Here is a 25,766-nt window from a genome sequence, read left to right as displayed (position 1 = left end):
TGACAAGCAGATTATTTATACATTTATTTATAATGAAATTATGGTCTAATTATTTACAACATAGAGGAAACCAGAGAATAAGTTTGTACAAAGCCAGTCTCCAAAGTATTCAAAAATGTGCAAAAATGACAGTATCTCAAACACTCTTGGCTCAGCCACCACCAATTCCTTCACTTCCACACATCAATATTTGATACAAAAAAGTTCGTTTGGCAAAACCTGCCATGCCAAGAAAAAGGAGACGCTGCGATTCCAGCCGGAGCCAACCTCCTATGGGTGTCGTCCCATCTTTCTTCGGCCGCAACCAGTTCAGAGAGACAGACAACTGTGTTTCCTTCAGTGGTGAGTTCTGTCCAGCTCTGACCAGCTTTTTAGTCACATTTTCTTTGACTCAGCTGGAAACAAGAAGTTCAGGACCCGGGCAGTAACAAGAGCAATGGCTGCCTGAAACAAGCGTGGCGAAAGACGCCAACTCTGGATCATCCCAGGGAAGAAACAAAGCAGAAATAACTTCACTCTCCTAGTCAAGATCCAGCTATATCTGACCATTTTAAATGAGCACAACAGCATTTCCCAAACACAAGGAATCCAAATGGAAAGGGGGACAAGGAGCTCTTAGAATTAAATGTAAGTACTGGAAGGAAGGGTCTTAAAACCATTTCCCACTAATAAATAGTAAGGCTTTGTTTGTAACCAGTTATCAAAATTGACCCAATAGTAGTAAAATACAAATAAAACTTTCTTTACAACAGAGTTGAGGCTATTCATTTGGAAAAGGCTAAACCAGGTCAAATACATGTGGCAATGACGCAGTCCTCATATCTCTCTGGACAAGCACTTCATCAACTGTTAAAATTCTAAGTGAACTTTGTCAGATGTTATGCCACTGCAGAAATAGGGTTTTTAAAAAGGATGGCATCCCTTTATGACAGGAACACTGCGTCCCTAACATCTTCAAGGTCCAAGATGGCCCTCAGAACAGGTCCCAGAGTCTTGTTTAATCAAGTGCATGCATTATTGCTAAGAAGAGTCGCCGAGCATCAAAGGCCTGCCCACTACGTCTTACGGGGCCATCCAGAAGGGCATCTGCTGCTTGGCTCTTGGCTGTGATGCAGGGTACTGATAGCCTAGACTCCAACCCTGCGGAAAGCTACTTGCATTTTTATGGACTCCGTGTTCCTCCTCTTCGTCAGAGGAGTCTGCGGCATAAGCTACTAAGCCAAGTCCCTTCTCGGTCGTTTTCATCTTCTTGGCTGGATAATCTAGAAGAGAGAACAACCCAACCCCATTCCCCACCAAGAAAAAAATACCATAAATTCGTTAATTAAAAAAAAAAAGATGTTAATTATAGGTGGTTAGATGGACACCATTTTGTAGTCACAGGGTCAATGGTCACCCCAAAACGTTGATGATCACACGAAAAACAGCCAGCACCAGCAAATGAGAATCCACCAGAACCATGTAAGAAAACAGAGAAAGAAAAAAAAAAAGAAAAGAAAAAAAGAAAAAAAAAGAAAGAAAAAAAGGGAAGTTAGCAAGCGAGTCTTTGAGGACTAGCATCTCACCTCTTAAAGAGCTAAAAGAAAAGAAGAAAAGAAGAAACTATTTTTTTATTCTGCTGATTTTTATCAACTGGAGGTAGGCGATAAAAATGACCCCACGTACAAGACGAAGGGTTCTGGGATGCTGCTAGGTGACGGGCTCAGCTCCCGACACAAAGGCAAATTAACTTTTCCAAAATCTAATCAGATGACCTCCAGTCAGACATCATGAGCAACAATCACTGTAATTCATAGGATTTTAATGCCACTGATAACATGTATAAATATATAAAGCAAGTAACTCTTATATCTGACACAGAGTAGTTAAAAATAAAAAGCTATATACTGTCCTATTAGGTTATTAACTTAAATATATATATATATATATATATCATTAGCCAGTAAATCATAAAGGTAGGCCACCAGGTTAGAAAACTAAGCGCTATGACCGACCGCCCTGCTTGGTTACTCCTAACCCCATCTACAGTTAACTTACCATGGCTTCCTGCCAAGGCCCCAGACCCATTCCTTTCATCAGATTCTGTTTTTATTCCAGTCACTGGAAAGGCTGGTGGAGGCATCAACTGCCTGTTAAAAGCATGACATATCTTTTTAGAGAGATTCAACCTATTAAATTACCCAGTCAAAATACCAATATCAACTGATGCTACGAATGACCAACGACCGCTAATAAACTGTGACTTTGCCATAACCACGTGATTTTACCTTCACCTCTTCAACTATCATCAAGCCTGTCTACAAAGGGAGACCATGTCAAAACTAGCTCAAAGCAGTCAAGGCTCTTTCACTGACCTACGTGTCTCCTCAGTACCCCTTCGGGAAGCTGTCACCAAAGGAAAGGAGAACTCGAGCATTCAATCCTCAACCACACACTGACCCAACATCTCCATCCACGATATGGGGCTTTTTCTCTTGCTTTCAAAATGGTACTTTTTCTTTCTTTTTTTTTGGATTTTTGAGACAGGGTTTCTCCGTAGCTTTTTGGTTCCTGTCCTGGAACTAGCTCTTCTAGACCAGGCTGGCCTCGAACTCACAGAGATCCGTCTGCCTCTGCCTCCCGGGTGCTGGGATTAAAGGCGTGCGCCACCACCGCCCGGCAATGGTACTTATTTCTATGTGTATGAGTATGTTATCTATATGTGCCTACAGTTCCCACAGAACCCCGAAAAGGATGGTGTAATCCCTGGGACTGAAGTCACCAAAACGGTTATAAGCTACCAGGCAGGTACTCTTGAGAACTAAACCCAGATCCACTTATTGAGTAGCCTGTGTTCTTAACCCAAGCCACCTCTCCAGCTCCTACCCTTCTTATTTTTTTTTCGAGGCAGAGTCTTATGTGCCCCAAGATGCCTCAGACTTCTCCTGCATGCACCATTGTACCACACTCGATTACTCTCAATTAGTAAAAATGGCTCGACTGTATTAACGCTTCTGTTACTGCCTAGCCTACGGGAAACATCATATTACCTAGTATTAAAGTAATTGTTCCATTCCAATTAACTTACCTGTCCCTCTCTCGCTCTTTGCCTGAGGAACTTGCCGGCTTCGATCCTGCGCCTTCTATCTCATTCTGACTGGAGAAGCCTGTACCTAAATTAGTCATATGAATGGGTCCATGCTATGAGCAGAAAAATACAGTAGCATTAGCAAATCTACAACTGCTGCATTGACTTTAGCTCCTTAATGTAACTGTCAAGTGCCTCATCTTTCTGGTAACTGCCACCAATTAAATGGCATTACACGCTCTTTGGGATTTGTGAGAATAAATGGTCAAGTGGGGGCCCCTGCTTCTGTGGGACTTAGTCACGGGGAAAGTGTGATTCGTGATATAAGCAACCGTTCTAAATACAATGGCTTCTGGATACCTGGTGACATTAACTACAAAAGGTTGCGACAAATAAATAAATAAATAAAATAAAAGTGTCTCTTCTGCTGAAACAACAACAAAACTATTCTCATCTTTCCTGGCACTGGGGATTAACCCAGGGCCTTGAGCATACGCTGCCTGCTCTGCTCCTCTAAGTCATCTTGCCAGTGACTATGCTCATAATGTGTTGTCGCTCCACTTCCGACATGTTCTTCCTAGGGTGGGAGAATGGGGTAGAGCTAAGAGAAACTGTCTTTTTTCAAAAAAATTTTTAGAGACTTATTATGTTTGCCTGCACGCAATAAGAGCACAAAATCTCATTACAGATGGTCGTGAGCCACCATGTGGTTGCTGGGAATTGAACTCAGGACCTTTGGAAGAGCAGGAAGTGCTCTTAACCTCTGAGCCATCTCTCCAGCCTTTTAAAAAGAAAAAGGGGGAGGGCAAAGAGAACAGCAAATTGAAAGCCACAGGTTAAGTAAAAACCATGGAAAGAGAAATCAGACTCCTTCAGGTAGTCCTCTGATCTCCATACAAATGAGCAAATGTGCTGGGCAGCACCTTAATCCCAGCACCCAGGAGGCAGAGAGTCTCTGTGAGTTCAAGGTCTGGTCTACAAAGCAAGACAGCCAAAGCTGTTACACAGAGAAACCCTGTGTCGAGGAAAAAAAAAATCATAAATTTGAAGATTGCTAGCTTTTGATGAGTGGCTTTCAAGACTGTTGTCCTGAATAAGAAAAAGCATGAAATTTTAATGCAACTCCTAATGTCAGTCACAGGAGACTTCCCTCCACACTATGTTTTAACACTGACCTCAAAAACAAAAAAATAGCAAAGGAGAATGACTCTTGCCTTAAATTAATTCCTCAAGAATAAAATCCTCACCTAATCTGTTTCCAGAAGCAAAACTCTTATCCCATAAGACAGTTGTTATGGATGCAAATTCTCTTACTTAAAGGGAAAACACAGCAAGGGAAGATAAAGGAAGGAAGATTGGATATTTATTTAACCTGGTATCCAAGCAGTCCAGACTCGCGCTCATCAGGCAGCTCCTCTGTGAATCGCCTCTTCTGGGACTGGGGCTGAGCTGAGAGTGGGGGCTGGGGCTGAGGGCCAGCAGGCAAGGCAGTTTTGACAGCAGCAGCAGGAATAAAAGGAGCACTTATTGGACTCTAGGACCAAAGAAAGCGAGAGGAACAAAGTATGAGATGCTGGATGAATAAATTATGTTGAGAGTATATCTGAATAAGCAGTAACTTTCAGGAATCTGATATTCCCACCCCCCAAAACTAACAACCAATGGGCGCTCTGATTCTCAGGCTGCACCTGTAATCTATTTGGTGTGCTGAGGTCTGGTCTATATAGCAAGTTCCAGGCCAGCCAAGGCTATCAAAGACCTTATCAAAATTATAAAATAGTCTTTTAAAATTGTGTTTGTGTAGCATATATGCACACATGTACACCTGTGTACACAAATGGAGGCCAGCGGGGGCATCTAGTGTCGCTTACTCTCCAACTATTCCTTTGAAGAAGGGTATGTCCTTGAGCCTGAAAACGGCTTTCTGGCCTAGAAGGAAGTCAAGAGGATCTTCCTGTCCCTGCCTCCTGGGATTTGGTATTACAGGTATATGCAGAAATGTCTGAATGCTAGAATCCAAAATGAGGTCCACATAACTGCCCAGTAAAAAGTTTTAACTGCTGGGTCATCCATCTAACCAACTACTGAAGTCCTTTATGGTGATAAACTGCACTCTACTTCAGTGCTCACAGCCCACGGGTACCTACCTATCTGTGGTAACAGACAAATACTGTAGCTCATTTTGGAAGAAGTCCCCTATGAGGAGGCCACATGTAGGACCCACTAGCAATCCCACACTCCAATTTAGTCTTTCTGTTACTACTGAGGACTATAGAGAACACATAGAGATGAACTAGACATCTAATCTTTTCCTAAAATTGTATTCTATTGATGGTGCAGATTAGAACCAAGGTCAAATACTCTAGCAGATAAAATTGAACTCAACCATTTCATAGGCCTGAGTTTCAGATTTTACCTCATATCATATCCCCCAAACTGTCACTTTACTTTTCACAATCTTGTTTTTGCCATCTCTGACATGGAAAACAGAACAATGACAATATGATCTATGTCCCAGAGTAGGATTTAACGAGATGGGCAAACTCATCAGGAAATAATAAAAGGTAACTGAGTGCAGGGGTCTCAGCAAGCATCACAGCCAGCAGGGAAACCATCTGTGTGAGGTTAAGGATAAAACTACAGAGCAGGTAGATTCTATTTGTTCACTGTTATCTATGCATAGTGCTGATGAGAGAGGGACTTCTATTCTTTGTAAGACTTTTGTGGCTGCGCATCAACCCTAAGGGGGGGGGGATAGGAGTTCAAGGCCATCTTCAGCTACACATCCAGCCTGAGCTGCCTGAGACCTTGTCTCAAAAGCAATCATTACTTGGAAAGGCAGCCATTGATTTAAAACACACACACACACACACACACACACACACACACACACAGAGCTGGAGATATGGCTCAGTGGTTAAGAGCACTGGCTGCTCTTCCAGAGGTCCTGAGTTCGATTCCCAGCAACCACACAGTGGTTCACAACCATCTGTAATGATATCTGGCACCCTCTTCTGGCAGGCATACATGGAGGCAGAATGTTGTATACATAATAAATAAATCTTAAAAAAAATAAATAAAAACTTTAGGAACAGATAAATCCTTCTCAGATACAAAAGATTTCTTGACTGCCAAGTGTCAAATGAAGTCAGGGTTTTGTTATGTTTGTTTATTTTCCGTTAATTTTGTTTTTGTTTTTCGTTTTTTTGAGATTGGCCTCAAATTCAGAGATCTCTGCCTTGCAGGTGCTGGGATTAAAGGTGTGCACCACCACCACCCAGGCTTCATTTGCTTTTTTTTTTTTCCAGATTGGATTTCTTTGTGAAGCCCTGGCTGTTCAGAGGTTACTTTTTTTTTCTTTTCTTTTCCTTTCTTTCTTTTCTTTCTTTCTCTTTCTTTCTTTCTTTCTTTCTTTCTTTCTTTCTTTCTTTCTTTCTTTCTTTCTTTCCTCCCTCCCTCCCTCCCTCCCTCCCTCCCTCCCTCCCTCCCTCCTTCCTTTCTTTATTCCTGCTTTTGGGGACAGGGTTTCTCTGAGTAGCTTTGGAGCCTGTCCTAGAACTGGCTTTGCAGGCTAGGCTGACCTAGAACTCACAGAGATCTGCCTGCCTCTGCCTCCCGAGTACTGGAATTAAAGGCACGAGCCACCACGGCCTGGCCCATTAACAGAAATTTTAAAGGAGTACTTAATTATGCTAAAATCTGTATTATTGTGTTTGGACTGACTAGACAGTCCAAACAAATATCTTCCATTTAAGTGATTAAATATTTGTATATATACCATCCGTTATCCAGACAACTGGTCATAAAGGATAAAGACAATGCTTAGAATGGCAAAATAATATTGCACTAGTTCCTATTAACCCACTCCTCCCCCTCTTTAACGCTCTAAGGGGGCAGTAGGACCCGGGAAAATGGATTTGATAATGAAGCAGACTAAATCTCATGCAGTAGACAACTTTATCCAGAACCTCAGACACTTTATACTCTGAGGAGCACATGAGCAAAGTGTACAATCCAAAAGGCAAGCTCCACATGACCAAAAAGTCTCACGTGGTAAAATGTTTTCCCATGGAGGCATATAAACAAATAACAGTAGGCAGTTTAGTAAATAATTTAAAGTAACCTTACTCCTACCCACTACACCTGGGGGGAGAATGAGAGCATAACCCAAGAACATTTCTGTGCTTATGAAGAAACCGAGCTCACAAGACTCTTGGTTTCTTGGAGTTTTCTCAGAAGCACTCAGAAATCTCTTCACACAACTCCATTCTTGGATTCTGTTCCAACATCTCCCCTCTTTTTATTTTATTATTTTGGTTTTTGAGACAGGCTTTCTCTGTGTTGTCCTCGCTGTTTTGGAACTCACTCTGAAGACCAGGATGGCCTCTGGACCTGGAGATCCATCTGCCTCTGTCTACCAAGTGCTGGGATTAATGGCGTGTGCCACTAAAAATTATTTTATTTTTTAATAGCAGGAAATCCAGAGTGCTTTTAAGAAGCTGTAGATAAATTTGTCATTTGATGCTGAGTATACTATAAGTAGGCTTCAGTATTCTAATATTAATGAATATTATTAGAATATAATTATATATAAGAATATATTCCAATAATAATGAATATTATTAGAACTGTGGGAGTACTTTATATGTGATACTTTGCCATCAACAACAGGGATATAACCTATGTCTACCTATTGGTTACATTATTATATTGATCAGAAAAATCTAGAGAATAGCTTGAAAAAGAGACCCACATTAGTAGCTCTGGTATCATTTAGAATGTCAGTCCATCTTTGCTTTTAATAGGAATAGAAGTATTATGATGTCCTATGCAAATGGGAAGTGATTCAAATCCCATGTAAAAATTAAAAGTAGTCACTTCTTCAGACGAATGAACGAGTCTGTTACAGCCCTAAGGTCCAGTCATAAACAGAGTCATTAATGTGAATGACAAACCTGAGTCTACTCAACCTGCATGCTCAGAGGCACTCGTAGCAGATGCGCACGGCAAAGTAACTAGCCTCACCAGAAAAAGACTCTTAGGTGACATAGGGCTTTGTGCGCTTCACACAACAAGTTCTCCCTTTATGCATGAGGCCTCAGTTAACTTCTGAGATGGTCAATCTATCCTTCTGTTAACTTTCACTGTCCGTTGCCCTCTGCCTTCTTTTTGATGGTCAGGGCCAGAGGGGCAGAAGAAAAATCTCCAATGTCTCAGTGGAGCCATCTGAAATGACAGATGCAAACCTTCTCCACTTTCTTCTGGAGAAGAAAACATAGGGCAGGTTAATCCCTCAGCTTGCTTATTTCTTTCTGCAATAAATCAGGGACCAGTCTGGCCTCAAATTCAGAGATCCACCTGCCTCTGCTTCCCTAATACCGAAATCAAAAGCATGCACCACCACATCCATCTATGACTAATATTTTATAAACTGTAACTTATTAGCTAGTGTACACGGGACCATAATCATTTTTAGTTGTAATGGGTCTTAGAAAGAAAATGTATAATGCCATATATGACATAATGGTATTTTTCTGGAGCCCCCAGGTCCCCATGCCACACCCGCTACTGTGCTCCATTGCTGACTAGATAGGGAGGGGATCATGCATGACTTTAGATAATTTTAGTACAGATGTCCACATACCTGACGGTAGAAAAGGTCCCAGACACAGAGAGCTGTAGTGTCAGATACCAAGCTGATGTCAACTCATTATTAATTAATTATGCATTAGAAGCTTGGAATAAAATAATGCCTTTATACTGTATTTAAAAAGGTGGCGCACACCTTTAATCCCAGCACTTGGGAGGCAGAGGCAGGCGGATCTCTGTGAGTTCGAGACCAGCCTGGTCTACAAGAGCTAGTTCCAGGACAGGTTCCAAAACCACAGAAAAACCCCGTCTCGAAAAAATGCTTTAACAGAGGATAGGCTTTTCTAATTAACATACTTGCCAGAGTCTGATCATTTATCAGGTCAAGGGCAAGCATAAAACATAAAAACAAGGGCTGGAGAGGTGGCTCAGCAGTTAAGAGTACCAACTGCATTTCCAAAGGACCCAGATTCAACTTCCAGCATCCACATGGCAGCTCACAACGGTCTATAACTACAAGATCTAACATCCTCACACAGACATACATGCAGGCAAAACACCAGTGGACATGAAAATAAAATATTAAAAATACTTAAAAAACAAAACTTAACAATGGGTAATTGCACAGCCAGAACAATTTTAATTTGAGCTCAAGCAGATTTTACTAGGTGACAGGATATTTAGAAGTACCAGAGAAATAATCAGAAAATCCTAGGAAAACAATGACGTTCTACTACATAAGCATTAAAATACAGATCCAGCTGATACTGTAAGCCTAACAGTTTCACTGAAGAAGAATTTGTTAGAAGGGTCTCAGTTTTTACTGAATTCAGTACATTCTGATGTAATAGATATTGAATGCATTTTTGGTTTAACTCCTTTTGGCCTCCAAGGAAATTGAGAAACATGTAATTAGGCTTGCATTTTAGTCCTATTTATATTTTTAAAATTTTATAAATTTTTATTAAGCGTATTTATATTTTTATTAAATTTATGTTGTACAGGAATATGAACTTTAAAAATGAAACTAGTACTGAAAGTAAAATTTCATATTTTGTTAATGCTTCTGTTAAACTAATAAAGCTACGGTAAGCTTTGTATTTATTAAATACTTTAAATGTCATATGAAGCATTTTTCTGAAAATTTTGAGAATCATCTATTAAGTATACCCGATTTTAAACAAACTAGCTGTTTTTAGTTACTTATTTATAATAAAGCTTGCACTAATAAGTGAATTACATTTGTATTTAGTTTTGAGCACACTGAAAATTTTGATCATTTTTAAGGTCACTGACCATTCATCAACTTGCATGCTTTAATTATCTTTAACAGTTACAACAAGTAACACATTTAAACACAATGAAACTTTGGGAAAGTTTCCAGATGACAACAAAGCTTTGGGTTTCAGTGAGCAGGAACAGTGTTCAGGATAACCGACATGGGAGGAAGGAGGTGCACTAAACATAAAATGGGTTCTGTTGACTGAGAGGATTGGCCAGGATTTGGGCTGGATTCAAAAGCCTGGCTCTATAGAATAGCAAAAGCTCAGCTTGGCAGTAATAGTGCACATCTTTAATCCCAGCACTAGAGAGGAAGAGACAGGTGAATCTCTGTGAGTTCGAGGCCAGCCTGGTCTACAAGAGCTAGTTCCAGGACAGGCTTCAAAGCTACAGAGAAACCTTGTCTCGAAAAACCAAACAACCAACGAACAAACCAAAAGCAAAAAAAATCACCAAGTATCACTCACAGCCTTCTGGAGGGAAAACTAGCAACGTGCACCTCTCTTCCGTTGACCAGGAAAGCCTCCTTGTTTAACAATTCCAGAGTGCTTGCTGTAAGCTGTGCATTCTACAGATGTGGGTGGTGACTTATGCCTTTAATCAGTCTGGTCTACAGAGTCAGAGCTATATAGTGAGAGGCACTCAAAAAGCCCCTAAAGGCACCTGATCTCACACAGAGAGATTCATTCCTCAAGCCACATACATACAAGGTAGGAAAAGTGAAAATCCCCCTGGAACTGGAATCACAGGTGGTTGTGATCTGCCCAGTGTGGGTCCTCAGCAAGAACTGAGGCATCTCCCAAGCCTCCACCTCTTTTGTTTTTTGACAGTCTTTTGCTGACCAGAAACTCCCCAAGTAAGCTAAGTTGGCCAGAGGGACCTAGGATTGACCCGTCTCTGCCTTCCCAACACTGAAATCATAAACATATAAAACAAAACCTGGATTTGCCACCAGCCTCCTTTTTTGGAGACAGGGTTTCACTGTGTAGACCTTGCTGGCCTGGAATTTGAAGAGATCCATCTGCCTATGCTTCCCAAGTGCTCTTTGCCCTTGAGATCATGAAGCTGAGAGCAAGGAACTAACTCTGACCTGCCCACTCATATCATAATTAAAGAATGAAGTCACGAGGGCGTAGTAGTGCATGCCTTTACTCCCAGCACTCAAGAGGCAGAGGCAGGTGGATCTTTGTCAGTTCAAGGCCAACCTGGTCTACAGAGCTAGTTCCAGGACAGGCTCCAAAGTTACAGAGAAACCTTGTCTCTAAAAGCCAAAAAAAAAAAAAAAAAAAAAAGAAGTCACATTCAACAGGTGTTTTCTACAGCTTTTGCACACCAACAAGAGCACCTGTGACAGACTGTACAGCCAGCACAATCTAAAACACCTGTCATTTGCTTTAAAAAAACAAAAGTCTACCAGTGACTCCCACTTGAAACATCTATTTGGGGCAAGACCTGTGAAGCTAATGAAAAACTAGAAACTAAGGATTGCACACACACGTATTATCCCAAGGTCCTCAGTAAGTTGTTGTGGGGACACAAAAGACAACAGGACAAAATACAGAATAGGACTGACTTCTAGAAAGAACCGTTCCCCAGTTTCTCCTAAGTTCAACAACAGCATACTGCATAATGCTGGCATCCTACCTGTCCAGTGCTAGCTGGAGGTTGCACTTGTGTTATCGGATATTGTGTTGGCACAGGTGGCACTCCAGTGGGTAATGCTGGCAAGACTCCAGGTGCCAGAGAAACAGCTGGTGGCACTATACTTGGTACTCCATAGGGAGGCTGAACTGGCTGCTGAGGAGGGGGAACAACAGGGTAACCAGACTGATAGCCATTGGATGGATAATATGGTGGTTGAGGAGGGACACTACTTATAGCAGAGGGTTGTGTATAGCCTGAGGGGAAGAAAAAAAGTCTTTAATCAGCTGCAGCAGAATGAAACGTTTCACCTGACTACTAAACAGCTAGGAAGACAAGCATCAAGGCAAGAATGGCTTTCTAAATCACCCTAAGTTGAAGGGACCACCACCAATGCCCTGGCACAACTAGTATAACCTCAAGAATCACACCTAACCATAACTATCATTAACAAAATTATTTTACCACTTTATGCCATACATACCCGGTAAAGGGACAGCAGTATTAATTTGATTCACAAATCTAGAATATTCAGCATGAACCTGGAAAAGTGGGGGGAAATGAAGTTAATAAAGGCCAGTTCCAAATGAAGCCATATTTATAGGGGTATGATTACATATTAAACTAAAGCCTTCATGAATTGAAGTATTTCCCCCGTACTCTGATTTAAATGTGAATTAAGCCAGGCGGTGGTGGCGCAGACCTTTAATCCCAGCAGTCGGGAGGCAGAGGGAGGCAAATCTCTGTGAGTTTGAGGCCAACCTGGTCTACAAGAGCTAGTTCCAGGACAGCTATGACTGTTACACAGGGAAACCCTGTCTCAAAAAACCAAATTGAATAAATAAACAAAAATAAAAATGTGAATTAAGGGGACTAATAAGCAAAGTTCTGTACATCAGCGGGATACATAATCTTAAATGCAGAAACTACCCAATTCTGGGGCACAAAATCATCCAGTATGCCACAGAATTAGAGAAATTACGAATTTCCAAGTTACTAGCATAAATGGTAAGAATTCATTTATTGCCAGGTGTGTGGTGCACGCCTTTAATTAAGCACGTAGGAGGCAGTGGCAGCAGAATCTCTGTTGAGCTCAAGGCTAGCCTGATATACCTAAGAGTTAAAAGCCAGCCAGTGATAGAGAGACACTGTCTCAAAAAGTAAAATAAATCATTCACCTTTTTTTTTCTTTTTTAAACCAGGAAACGTTCTTTCATGTAACTTCCAGATTAATAAGAATTAAGGTGTAGGGCTTTTTGTTGTTGATTTTGGTTACAGAGTTTGTCTGTAACAGCCCTACTTGCCCTGGATCTCTCTTTGTAGACCAGGCTGACCTCTGCCACCAGAGTGCAGGGATTAGGGATTAAAGGCGTACGACACCACAGCCCAGTTTACGGTTAAATTTTAATTTAGCTTAATTGGAAGTTAATGCAACTCTAAGATATACTAATTTAGTTTGTAAAGACCATGTCTAGGAGGTCATTGTACTAGTTTACAGTTCCAGGTCAGCACTAAAGCCCACAACTGTACACATGGTACTCACTGTTTGTAAAAGATTCTCACAGAGCTTCTTAGCAGCAGCCAGGCCTTCAGGTTTGGGATGACTACAAATAAAGAATAAGCCAAAAGTCAAAAGAAAAGAGCAAAGTAACTGTCTCATCTTCTCTTTCTAAGCTGCTGTACACATCTACTTTAATATGCTCACCATAGCTCAAATCTAGTCCTCTGAAGTCATTTTTTAAATTTTATGTATTTATAGTTTGTCTGAGTGGTCTGCATGTACACCTGCCCGCCAGAAGAGGGCATCAGATCCTACTATACATGGTTGAGAGTCACCGTTGTGGGTGCTGGGAATTGAACTCAGGACCTCTGGGAGAACAGCTCTCCAGCCCCCTCTGAAGTCACTCAACAGGAACATAAACAAAAAGTGGGTTTTGGTTTGTTTTGAGACATGGCTCACTCTAGCGCTCTGGCTGTCCCGGAACTGTATAAATCAGTTTTTGTATCCCATGTGCTATTAAACAGATACGATACCACACTAATTAGCAACTTAAAATCTTTTCAGTTATAACTAACAGCTAAGCACTGTTGGTGCACACCTTTAATCCCAGTGCTTAGGAGGCAGAGGCAGGAGGATCTCTTTGGTTTCGTGGCCATCTGTTCTACAAAGTGAGCTCCAGGACAGCCAGGGCAGTACACAGAGAAACTGTCTCAAACAAACAAACAAAAGTTCTAACTAATATACCATCACTATATATTTTATAATGCCTCTTCTCAGATAATGGTAATTTTTGACATAGAGAGACTGGGGGTGGGGGGGCTGGAGAGATGGTTCAGCAGTTAAGAGCAGTTACTGCTCTTCCAGAGGACCTGGGTTTGATTCCAAGCACCTACATGGTAGTTCACAACCATCCTTAACTACAGTTCTAGGTGAATCAGTAGCCTCTTCTGGACTACTCCTGCAGCAGGTACAAAGTAAACGTACACACGAGTAGGTAAAACATTTAAACACAAAATATAAAGCAGAGGAGAGGGGGAGAAAGAAAGTGATTCTGGTGCCACTCAATCTCAGCACTTGGAAGGTAGACTGGAAGATCAGAAATTCAAAGTCACTCTGGACCACATAATGAATTCCAGATCAGTACAGTCTACATGAAACCTGTCCACACATTAAAATAAAATAGTTTAAGCCAGGTGTGCTGGTGGCTCATGCCTTTAATCCCAGCAATCTGGAAGCAGAGGCAGGTGGATCTCTATGAATTTTGAATTTGAGGTCAACCTGGTCTACAGAGTTTCATTCAGGACAGCCAGAGTTGTTGCTTAGAGAAACCCTGTCTCAAAAAAAAAAAAAAAGAAAGAAACAGAGAAAGAAAAATGTAGTTATGTTCGTGTATAGGTGCCTTCAGAGGCCAACGGCATATTCCGGGAACTGGACTTACAGATGGATATGATTCATTCTCCCTGAGTGATAGGAACAAAACCCATATCTTCTGGAACAGCAAGTGCTCACTCATAACTGGGCAACCATCTTCCCAGCTTTAATAATTCAGTAATTTTTATTAACCTAATTATAAAGTTATCATTCCAAACTTACTTAATCCTTCATGTAGGTTTTGGGGGCTTTTTGTTTGTTTTTTTTTGAAGGCCTCAAAGCCATTATGTAGACAAAGATGACCTTGGAATCCTCATTCTCCAGTTCCCACATATGAATGCAAGGATTACAGACTTTAACCACCATCACCCCAGGGTTTCACATTAGTTAAGTCTATTTTCTCTTGTTCGTTATGAAGTACTCCAGCCTATACTGTGAAGGATTTGTTTACCTGCAGCTCTTATCCATACCTGATATAAATATACATGGGTTCAAAAGCTTCTCGGCCTGACGCTGGCTCAATGCAGCCTGAACCTTTGCCTCGTAGAAAGACCTTGGCACCTGTTTCAATCTGAATGTGCTGCAGATAGGAGCAGCCTGGACCTTCTACTTTCTCCTTAACATTAAAAGAGGGCACAGCATGTTCTAGTCCCACAAATAATTTATCTTGAACATAATGCATCTGTAAGAGAACAGAGTACTTTGATTAGCAGAGAAACAGTAACGAAATAAGCTTGTAGAAAACTAGTCCACAAAGTAGTACGATCCTGTACATACTTAGGATCACTTCCACATGGATCCTCGAAATTTTCTATCATAATTTCCAAAATAACTTTTTGGAGACATAGTGTTGCTACAGCTCAGTTGTCCTGAAATTCCCTATGCAGCACAGGCTAGTCTCATAATCTCAACCCTCTTGCCTCAGCCTCCTAAGGAGGTTTAACACTTGTTTATTTAAGCCAAGTTAAACAAGGTTAGATTTATGGCCGCTAATAGTTAACTTGACACACCTCAGAAGATGGACCTCCATTTAAGAATTGCCTCTACCAGGCCGGGCGGTGGAGGCGCACGCCTTTAATCCCAGCACTCGGGAGGCAGAGGCAGGCGGATCTCTGTGAGTTCGAGACCAGCCTGGTCTACAAGAGCTAGTTCCAGGACAGGCTCCAAAACCACAGAGAAACCCTGTCTCAAAAAACAAAAAAACAAAAAAACAAAACAAAAAAAAAAAACAAAAAAAAAAAAGAATTGCCTCTACCAAAAAAGAATAGTGACACATGCTTTTAATCCCAACACTCGGTAAGGCAGACCCAGGTGATCTCTGCGAATCTGAGGTCAGCCTGCTATAGAAAGTGAGCTCCAGGTCAGAGCTACATATTAAGATCATGGGAGTTTGGGGAGGAGGAAGAGGATGAGCTTTCTGGTAATGAATTGAGAACATGCCTCTCACAAAGGCTCTCTCTCATTCCTCTCCAGAAGAGGAAACACAAGAAGTGGGGCCTGGTAGAGAGCCCCAATTCCTACTTTATGGATGTGAAATGCCTGGGAGGCTGTAAGATCCCCATGGCCTTTAGCCATGTACAATCAGTAGTCCTGTGAGTTGGCTACCCCACAGTCCTATCAGTCTATAGGAAGAAAAGCAAAGCTGACAGAAGAATGCTCCTCCAGGAGGAAGCAGCACTCAATTAGTGGAAACCATCCTAGTGAACACATTTTAGATATATAAAAAAGAATGGGCGAGCCAGATGGTGGCAGTGCATACATTTAATCGCAGCACTCAGAGGGCAAAGGCAGGTGGATCTCTGTGAGTCTGGAGCCAGCCTGTCTACAGAGTAAGTTCCAGGACAGTCAGAATTGTTATACAGAGAAACCTTGTCTTGGGGTGGGGGAGAAAAAGGGACGCAGGGAGAAAGGGAATGAAAGAAAAAAAGAAAGGAGGGAGGTAGCTGAGCAAACTACGGCAAGCAAGCGAAGCGACATTCCTCCATTGGCTCCTGCTTTGCTTTTCTCTCTTGGCATCCACCCATGATGGAACAGAACATGAAAGCTGAGACGACCCTTTCTTCTTTGCTCATGGTGCTTCTCATAGCAACAGAATAATAACTAGAAAAAGGCCTCTCCTATATGCCCAGCTTAACTGATAGAATGTTTGCCTAGTACCACATAAATAGGGCATGGTAGCCTGTGGTGACATGGGAGGGGGAAGCAGGCTTCTTGCCATGCTTTGCTACATAGTGAGTTAAAGTATAACTAGGAATTTTTTTTCCTTTTGGTTTTTCAAGACAGGGTTTCTCTGTGTCTTTGCAGCCTGTCCTGGAACTAGCTCTATAGAATAGGTTGGCCTCGAATTCACAAGCTAGGACTTTGGTTTTGGGTTTCTGTGTTTAATCCTGGCTGTCCTGGAACTCAGTAGATCTGCCTGCCTTTCTCCAGAGTGCTGGGATTAAAGGTGTGTGCCATCACACCCAACTCTAAGGCCCTATCTTAACAAAGGGGCTGGAGATATATCAATTAGCAGGGTAGCGCAACATACACGAAGCCCTGAGCAGTGCATTAAAAAACAAACAGGACCTGGAGAGATGGCTCAGCGGTTAAGAGCATTGCCTGCTCTTAAGTCAAGGTTACTGAGCTAGTATGGGGTACCCAGAGGAATTTATATAGCTAGAAGTATAGCTCAGGGGAAGACTTCTAGCATAGCCTATTCAAAGCCCTGCTAACCAAACCAGCACCACAAAACCTAAAACCCTTCATGTTCATGTACCTATCTACCTACCTCACCTACAAAATGAATTACCTGGTCAGCAAGAGCTGAGTAAAACACACACACGCACCATAGTACAGCACTGAGTAAGCATAACCCACTTCTCTTCAACAGATGTTGAATTAATTTCAAAAACAAAATTGTAATGACAGTGCTGAAAAATGTTGGGCAGTACAGAAAGCCCCGTGGTTTTCTCCAGTAAGGGCTGCTCTCTCTACCCCTTTGTCTAGGAGGAGTGTATCAGCAAAGTCTTGCTTCATCAGACTCAGCCTTCTTGGTCCTCCAACTGTCAGTTTACAAATACAAATTAAAATACCTTTACACTACACAATCTGTATACCCTTTGAACTACCAATCCCCCTTTTGTAAATTCTGTCAATCTGAGATATTTAGATGCTTTTAATTCCATAACCCAGATAATCAGAATTACAGAAATCCCTGCCTCAAAAAATACATATAAATAAACAAAAATAAAAAAGCAGGTAATTCTCAGGTTGGAACTTTTGACATTGTTTTTCTTACTATGTATTATTTTGCACAGACATTTTTATAGAACAAACAACGTCTTGCCAAAACCTACTCCTGACTGGAAGGAAGGCTTCTGGTTAATAGCAGGAGACAGCTGAGCGATGGGAGCTGGCTGGTGGTAGACAGTGACTGTCGCACCATTAAAAGTTGGACTTGTCCCTGTGGCAGCCTTTACCACTCCATTGGTGATTATTTCTTTGATTCGGTTTACAGCTCCTAGGGAAAAATTACAGACAGTAAGAAACTACACAAAGGGGCTGGAAATACAGCTCAGTTAGTAATAAACTAAACATATCAAAGAATGAACTGACAAGAGTATAAAGAGAAACACAGGCCAATGTACATTATATAACCCTCAGTTCAATTTTCAGGTGACATAAATATGCAACTCCCATATCTCTAAACCCCCATATACCGCTGATAAAATTCATAAAGGGCAGTTATCAAGGACAGTATTTACAGAGAAGTCACACGAGCCAAAAATTACTTACTGTCAACTAACTCCCGGGTCTGCCCCTGAACATGAAGATACAATGGACGATCCCTATAAAAAGAAATTTAAAAGACTGATCCCAGAGCCATTAAAACCCACTTTTAAAAAGCTACATATGCAATTCTACTACTGAGTTATAAAGAAAGAAGAAACCTTGAGGTTCAATGGACCATGATCCTGGTCTACTTGATGAGTCCCAAGCCAACAGAGAACCTGCTTTTAAAAATGGCTACTAGAAAGCCAGGTGGTTGTGGTGCATGCCTTTAATCCCAGCACTTGGGAGGTAGAGGCAGGTGGATCTCTGTTCAAGGCCAGCCTGATATACAAGAGCTAGTTCCAGGACAGGCACCAAAGCTACAGAGAAACCTTGTCTTGGAAAAAAAAAAAGAACCTGGCATGGTAGCCAATTTTAATCCCAGCTCTCATGAGGCAGAAGCACATGGATCTCTGTGATTTCAAAGACAGCCTAGTCTACCAAGTGAGCTCTAAAACACGCAGGGCTACATATAGAAACCCTGTCTCAGGGAAATAAAGGAGTACTTGCAGCTCCCAAGTTTGGTTCTCAGCTCCTGTACATAACATATATCAAGGAAAACCCTCATACGTAAAATAAAATACATTTAAAAACAACACAGCTTCAAAGGAGGCTGACCTTGGGCCCCCACACATGAACACACAAAAAGGCTGATCCTGAACTGGTCAAAACCTAGAGTTAAGGGTTGGAGAGATGGCTCAGGTTGTTCTTCCAGAGCAACCATATGATACTACTGTCTGTAACTCCAGTTCCAGGGGGTCTGATACTTCATACCAAGGCACATAAAAATAAAGTTAAATGCCGGGCGGTGGTGGCGCACACCTTTAATCCCAGCACTTGGAAGGTAGAGGCAGGTGGATCACTGTGAGTTCGAGACCAGCCTGGTCTACAAGAGCTAGTTCCAGGACAGGCTCCAAAACCACAGAGAAACCCTGCCCCGAAAAACCAAAAAAAAAAACCTTTGACCTGCTGTTAGTTCATGTCTACAGACCCAGGAACCAGGACTGAAGCTTAGCAGAGCAGTGGCCACTCTCAGCACTGCATAAACTAGGTACGATCACAGTACCTGTGATAGGAAGCAGAGGCAGAAGGCTCACAAGTTCATGGTCATCAAAGAGAGCTGAGCTGAGATGCTGCCACACCCAACCAAACAAAACAAAATCCTGTTTAGAAATTTATTTTTGGGCTGGAGAGATGGTTCAAAGGTTAAGAGCTTTGACTGCTGTTTCAGAGGTCCTGAGTTCAATTCCCAGCAACCACATGTTGGCTCACAACCATCTGTAATGAGATCTGGTGCCCTCTTCTAGTGTGTAGACAGAACACTGTATGCATAATAAATAAATCTTAAAAGAAAATCCCACTTTCAGGGAATTTAATTTGTTTTTAAAAAAAAAGCAATTTACTCTCAAACTTTGTTGCTATTTGTATTTATTTATTTATTTATTTATTTATTTATTTATTTATTATGTGTGCAATATTCTGTCTGTGTATGTCTGCAGGCCAGAAGAGGGCACCAGACCTCAATCCAGATGGTTGTGAGCCACCATGTGGTTGCCGGGAATTGAACTCAGGACCTCTGGAAGAGCAGGCAATGCTCTTAACTGCTGAGCCATCTCTCCAGCCCCCGCTATTTGTTTCTTAAGTCAGGGTTTCTGTACGTACCTAGATTGGCCTCAAACTCATGGAATCTTCGGACTACGGCTATTCTCACTGATCAAAGCTAACTAACTGGTGCTGAGTTTGGATATACACACCTTTAATCCCAGGCACTACGATAAGACAGGAGGATTACAAGTTTGACATCAGCCTCAGCAACTCAGGAAAATTTCTTAAAACAAAAAGCAAAAGACTAAACCAGGCATGGTGGCGCACAATTTTAGTCCCAGCACTTGGGAGGCAGAGGCAGACAGAGCTCTGACTTCGAGGTCAGCCTGGTCTACAGAGCGAGTTGAGGACAACCAGGATTACAGACAAACAAAAAAGTTATAAACTGGAGAGATGGCTCAGAGGTTAAGAGCAGCTGCTGCTCTTTCACAGGACCCACACTCAAATCAATCCTATCAGACTGCTCAAAACTGCCTATAACTCTGGTTCCAAGTGGGCAGATTGTGGGGCCACTAACAATGGACCAGTATTTACCCTAGTGCATGAACTTGCAGTTTAGAGGCCATTTCCAATGGAGGGATACCTTGCTCAGCCTAGACACGGGGGGAAGAAGGTCTTGGCCCTGCCTCAAGTGATGACAGACTTTGCTGACTCCCCATGGGAGGCCTCACCCTGAGTGGATGGGGTGGGGAGAAAATGGGGAGAGCAGGAGAATGGGAAGTAGAGGGAACTGGGATCAGTATGTCAAAAAGATTGTTTTAAGAATAAAAGAAAAAATACAAAATTTAAAAAATGCAAACCAGGTATGGTTGTTTATAACTATAATATTAGCACTCAATAGGCTGAGGTAAAAAGATCACCATCAGGCTGGGCGGTGGTAGCATACTCCTTTAATTGCAGCACTCGGTAGGCAGAGACAGGTGGATCTCTGTGAATTCAAGACCAACATGGTCTACAGAGTGAGTTCCAGGACAGGCTCCAAAGCTACAGAGAAACCCTGTCTTGAAAGACCAAGGGAAAAAAACAAAGATCACCATCTGTTTGAGGCCAAATGGTCGACAATGTGATCCCTATCCAAAAAGAAAATTCTAAGGCTGGAAAAATGGCTGGCCCAGTGAATAACAGTGCTTGTTGGAAAAACAAGAAAGCCTGAATTCAAATTCCTGGCACCCACAAAAAAGCTCGGAATTAACAGCTGTGCCTCTGATTCCAGAGTTGGGAGATGGATATAGGCAAACCTCAGGAACTTCCTGGCCAGTCAAAAATGTTAAGCCTCAGTTTCAGTGACAGACAATGACTCAAAATATATGATAAAGATAATCTGGCTCCTCGTGACTGTAGAAGGCTTTGTGCACCTACACACACACACAAGAGGAAAGAGAGTAGACAGCTAGCTAGATAGGTGATAATGAGATGACGCACAGTAAAACAAACAAACAAAAAACAAACAAACAAAAAACAAACAAACAAAAAAAAATGAGGACCTAGATAAGAATGCCATGGAAACCAGGCACTGGAGGGAGGAGACATGAAGATCGTTGGGGCTCATTGGCCAGCCAGTCTAGTCAAAATGGTGAGAGATGTCTCAAAAAAGTGGGAAATAGAAAACACCCAATGTCAACTTGTGGCCTCCTTACATGCATGGACATGAACACACACACACACCAGGCATGGTGATAGACACTTATAATCTCAGCACTTTGGAGGTGATCTAAGAGGATCAGGTGTTCAAGATCATACTCAGCTATATATGAAGTTGGAGGACAGAAAGAACTACAAGAGACCCTGTCTTACAAATGACAGTATAAAGACATCTTACATACGCCAGGTGGTGTTAGCGCACACCTTTAATCTCAGCCCCCATGAGGCAGAGACAGGACAGCATGGTCTACAGAATGAGTTCCAGGACAGCTGGGTCTACAGAGAAACTGTCTTGAAGGAAAAAAGTATATATGTCTTGTATACTAACTAATAGAAGGGAAAATATAAAACTGAGATTAACTAGATACCTACAGCCTATAATTATTACAGGGCCAAAAACTAAAATACAACTAAAAGTGAAAGGTCTGGGAATGTAGCTCATTGTTCGAGCCTGTGTTTAGTTAGTATGTAGGCCCTAGGCTCACTTCTCAGTGGGAGACTAGACTAGACTACAACATAATACAACCCCTGTTGTGGGTCTCACAAGGTAGCCCTGACTGGCCAAGAACTATAAAGACCAGACTTCTAACACTTGGAGACAATTTCTATAGGAAAGAGGTGTGTGAGAGATGATGTTCCTGTGTACAGGGCTCAATGAAAGCCAGAAGTCAATCCTTGAGTGTTGTTTTTAGAGTAGCTTTTTTTTTTTTTTAATGTGTATGCGTCTTTTGCATCTATGCCTGTGAACCATGTGCATACCTGGTGCCATGATGGCAGGAAAAGGATACTGGATCTCCTGAAACTGGAGTTAGGATGGTTGTGATTCACCATGTGGTGCTGGGCGTTGACACTGGGTCTTCTAGGAGAGTGGCAAGGGCTCTTAACCACTGAGCCATCTCTGCAGCCTAGAATGACCACTCTTGGCTTTTTTAAACAAAGACTCTCAATAGGCCCTGGGCTTACCAATTCAGCTCTTCTGTCTGGCCGGCAAATCCTGAGGATCCACCTTTTGCCTCATCCTCTCCAGAGCTGAGATCTCAGTACTGGGATGTTCATATTCCATCCTCACGCTTTCATTACAAGCACTTCTGAGACTGAGTCACCTCCCCAGGCCAAGAAAAACGTCTAAGCGCTAACCATTATAATATTCTTTCATGGTTTTTTCTCTCCTAAAAAATTGTGAAATCAGCCAGGTGGTGGTGGCACACACCTTTAATCCCAGGACTTGGGAGGCAGAGGCAGGCGGATCTCTGTGAGTTCGAGGCCAGCCTGATCTACAAGAGCCAGTTCCAGGACAGGCTTAAAGCGACAAGAGAAACCATCTTGAAAAACCAAAAATAAATAAATAAATAAAAATAAAAAAGGTGAAATGAAATCCAACAGCACGCCTCCTCAAGCTACTACCCAAACACCTTTCCTGCAGATTCCCAAGGGAAGAAAACATGAAGTGGGCCATAGGATACACACCCAGGTCCCACTTTGGCCTTCTCCTCAGTCGTCATGAACCTTCCTCGAGTTGACACAGCAGCCCCACTAAGCCGACTGATCTAAAAACAGAAACATTCTATTAAAAATAATAACAAGACAAATACTAAAACACCACAAATACATAGAGTTATGAAATTAAAAATAAAACTCTGATGTGGTATTAAGCTATTTCTATGGAAGGCAGCAGGACGTCTCCCATTCACTTCACCATATATAAATTGTCCTGTATCTGGAACTCTGATTGCATCAAGCCCACCCAGGGATGTCACCCACATCTCTTTTATTATTATTCTCTGCAGTTAAACCCAATCCTGAGTTTACAACCCAAACCCACCCATGAATACTTGTGTTCAGAAGTATCTTTCTGAATTCAGCTGCCACCCTCCCCAAAGATTCCCACGTCCCACACACACACCTCATCTTGAGTCTGTCCTCGAGTCAGCAAGTTCCTGCATGTCAGAGGCACATCGTTAATCTCTACTTCAGCCACCACCAGGTCATCCTTGCTTTTATTGCTAGTTAGGCCTTTGCCAGGGGCCTGCAGCTACAAAACAGAAAAAAATGGAATTAAAAGGTTTTTTGTTTTGTTTGTTTTTTTGAGACAGGGTTTCTCTGTTTAACAGCTCTGGCTGTCCTGGAACTTGCTCTTTAGACCAAGCCTCTATATCCCAAGTGTGCATGCCACCACCTGGTTGAATTACAAGTTGTTTTTTTTTTTGGTTTTTCGAGACAGGGTTTCTCTGTGGTTTTGGAGCCTGTCCTGGAACTAGCTCTGTAGACCAGGCTGGTCTCGAACTCACAGAGATCCGCCTGCCTCTGCCTCCCAAGTGCTAGGATTAAAGGCGTGCGCCACCATCGCCCGGCGAATTACAAGTTTTTATGATTTCATTCTGATTTACAGCTATCTCAAGTCCTACCTACTTTCCAGTTATTCCCTTTACCTAACAACAAAAACAACTTTATAAAAAAGGGAAATAAAACCTCACTTAAATATCATCACAGGGCTGACAAGACAGCTCAGCAGGTAAAGCACTTGCCATGAGATCTATCAGCCCAAGCTCAGAAGGAAAAACATTCCTGAATAAAGACCACACTCCACGAAGTGACCCTGTGACCGCCGAATACCTGCTATGGAACCTGTGTCCTGTCTTCCAGCGAACATACAAGTAGTGGCTACAGACGGGGGTTGGCAGTAAGAACAGCACCACCGGGCTACACAGGAAACATTTTCAAAATTATTTTAGATCCCGAGTGATGGTCAGTCATGAGGCTACTCACGATAGCCAAACATGAGGCCAGAGTTTTAATTCCCAGAATACATGAACCAAACCAGATGTGGATCTGTCATCTCAGTGTCCCTACAGCAAGACAGGGGACAGAAACAGAAGAATCCTGGAGCACATGTGCCAGCTCGCCTGATAGAGACGCAGCAGAGGGCAGGGACCCCGACTCAGACGAGGAGGAAGTGACCTCTGACCTCCGAGTGCACTGTAGCCGCACAAACCTGCATGTCCTCCTGACAAATGCTTGTGCGTGTCATACACAACACACACATCAGATTATAGGTGCTTACTGCCAATCCTGATGGCCTCAGTTCAATCCAGAGATCCTGCACACAGAGACCCTAATTATGACACACCCAGACACACATACAAGTAAATATTTCTAAATACACTCACATAATTTGTCTGAACTTCATGTATCTGGAATGTATTGCTTTCAATGGTGATAAAAACTGAATCAAGTTCATAAAGGTAACAAGACCAACTAAAACTGTCTGACCTCAGGGTGATATCAAAGCTGGTTATCACCAGCACTTGAGGGACAGGAGCAGGAGGATCTCTGCGAGTAGGAGGCCAATCTTGTCTACATATACAGAGCCCCTCTCCTTTACAGGAACAATTTAACAAGTCAGTATCCGGATACTGCCGTACGCGACCGTCACCATCCTTTTTCGCCTTCATTAACCGGAATATTATAAAACTGGAAAGCGACGGAACTGCCAACAGCAGCGCGTCTTCACTCGGAATACCTTCTCGGCGGCATTCTGCGACGGTTTCAGCTTCCCTTTGGCCATGAGCATAGCATTGATCTTGGCGGCCACTGCAGCGGCCGCATCCAAGGCTCCTGAGGGAGCAGCCGTGGCGGCGGCCCCAGGACTTCCCCCGCTGCTGGTGACTTCCCCACCTGGGGCCGCTGGCGGAAGGAAGAGAAGCGGGGCTGGAGCCGGAGCCGGTTGGTCCCATTTGCTGCGGCGCCTACAGGTAGGAGAAGGAAAATGCTGGGGCCCAAAGCCTTCCTTTGTACTGTTCTCTCAGGACACATCATTCCACTCTGCCTGTCATGTTCCATAGCCACGCACAATTTCCCATCAAAAACTCAGTTACACTCCCCCGAATTCCACTTCTTTCAGAACAATCCCTTCCCAGCCACTTCCACCCGAAGACTCAGGTCGTCCCGGTATCCTCCAGCGTTTGCCTTCCCCTTGGCTCGCCCTTCGGGACGCTCCGAGTTCGCGTCTCCCTCGCACCTCGGCCGGCCTTTTCGCAGGCGCCCGCGGCCTGCTCAACATTCTCTGCAGAACCCGGCCTGAGCCCGGACGCGGCCAGCCACACGCTGCCTGCCCGCCTCCCTCGCCCCGGCCCGTGCTCGCTTCCCCGCCCGGCCCGCGAAGCCCCTACCCGCCGGCGGCAGGATGTGTCGCGCTCCCTGCGGACATGGCGGCCGGCTCTAGTCAACCACCCGCCAACTACCCACCACCGCCCTCCC

The 25,766-nt window shown here is 42.8% G+C and overlaps 1 protein-coding gene and 1 non-coding gene across 2 annotated transcripts; both read right to left on the bottom strand.

The window, feature by feature from the left end:
* Khdc4 (KH domain containing 4, pre-mRNA splicing factor) lies at positions 1–25,766 on the bottom strand. Its single transcript, XM_057793683.1, has 14 exons — positions 25,679–25,766; positions 25,030–25,255; positions 23,413–23,541; positions 22,977–23,056; positions 18,228–18,280; positions 17,789–17,952; positions 14,921–15,132; positions 13,122–13,182; positions 12,063–12,120; positions 11,582–11,835; positions 4,440–4,601; positions 3,068–3,180; positions 2,038–2,129; positions 1–1,262 (listed from the first exon to the last, which is right to left on the bottom strand). Exons 1-14 carry the CDS (start codon positions 25,714–25,716, stop codon positions 1,063–1,065), a joined length of 1,842 nt encoding a protein of 613 aa, XP_057649666.1. The 5' UTR covers positions 25,717–25,766; the 3' UTR covers positions 1–1,062.
* On the bottom strand, positions 17,368–17,495 carry LOC130890262 (small Cajal body-specific RNA 4). Its single transcript, XR_009058708.1, has one exon. It is a non-coding gene; the product is annotated as a small Cajal body-specific RNA 4 (non-coding RNA).

This window comes from Chionomys nivalis, chromosome 18, assembly GCF_950005125.1.
Source record: "Chionomys nivalis chromosome 18, mChiNiv1.1, whole genome shotgun sequence".
Taxonomy (NCBI): Eukaryota; Metazoa; Chordata; class Mammalia; order Rodentia; family Cricetidae; genus Chionomys; species Chionomys nivalis.
The sequence above is the reverse complement of the archived record's forward strand: the minus strand, read 5'-3'. Positions and strand labels throughout refer to the sequence as shown.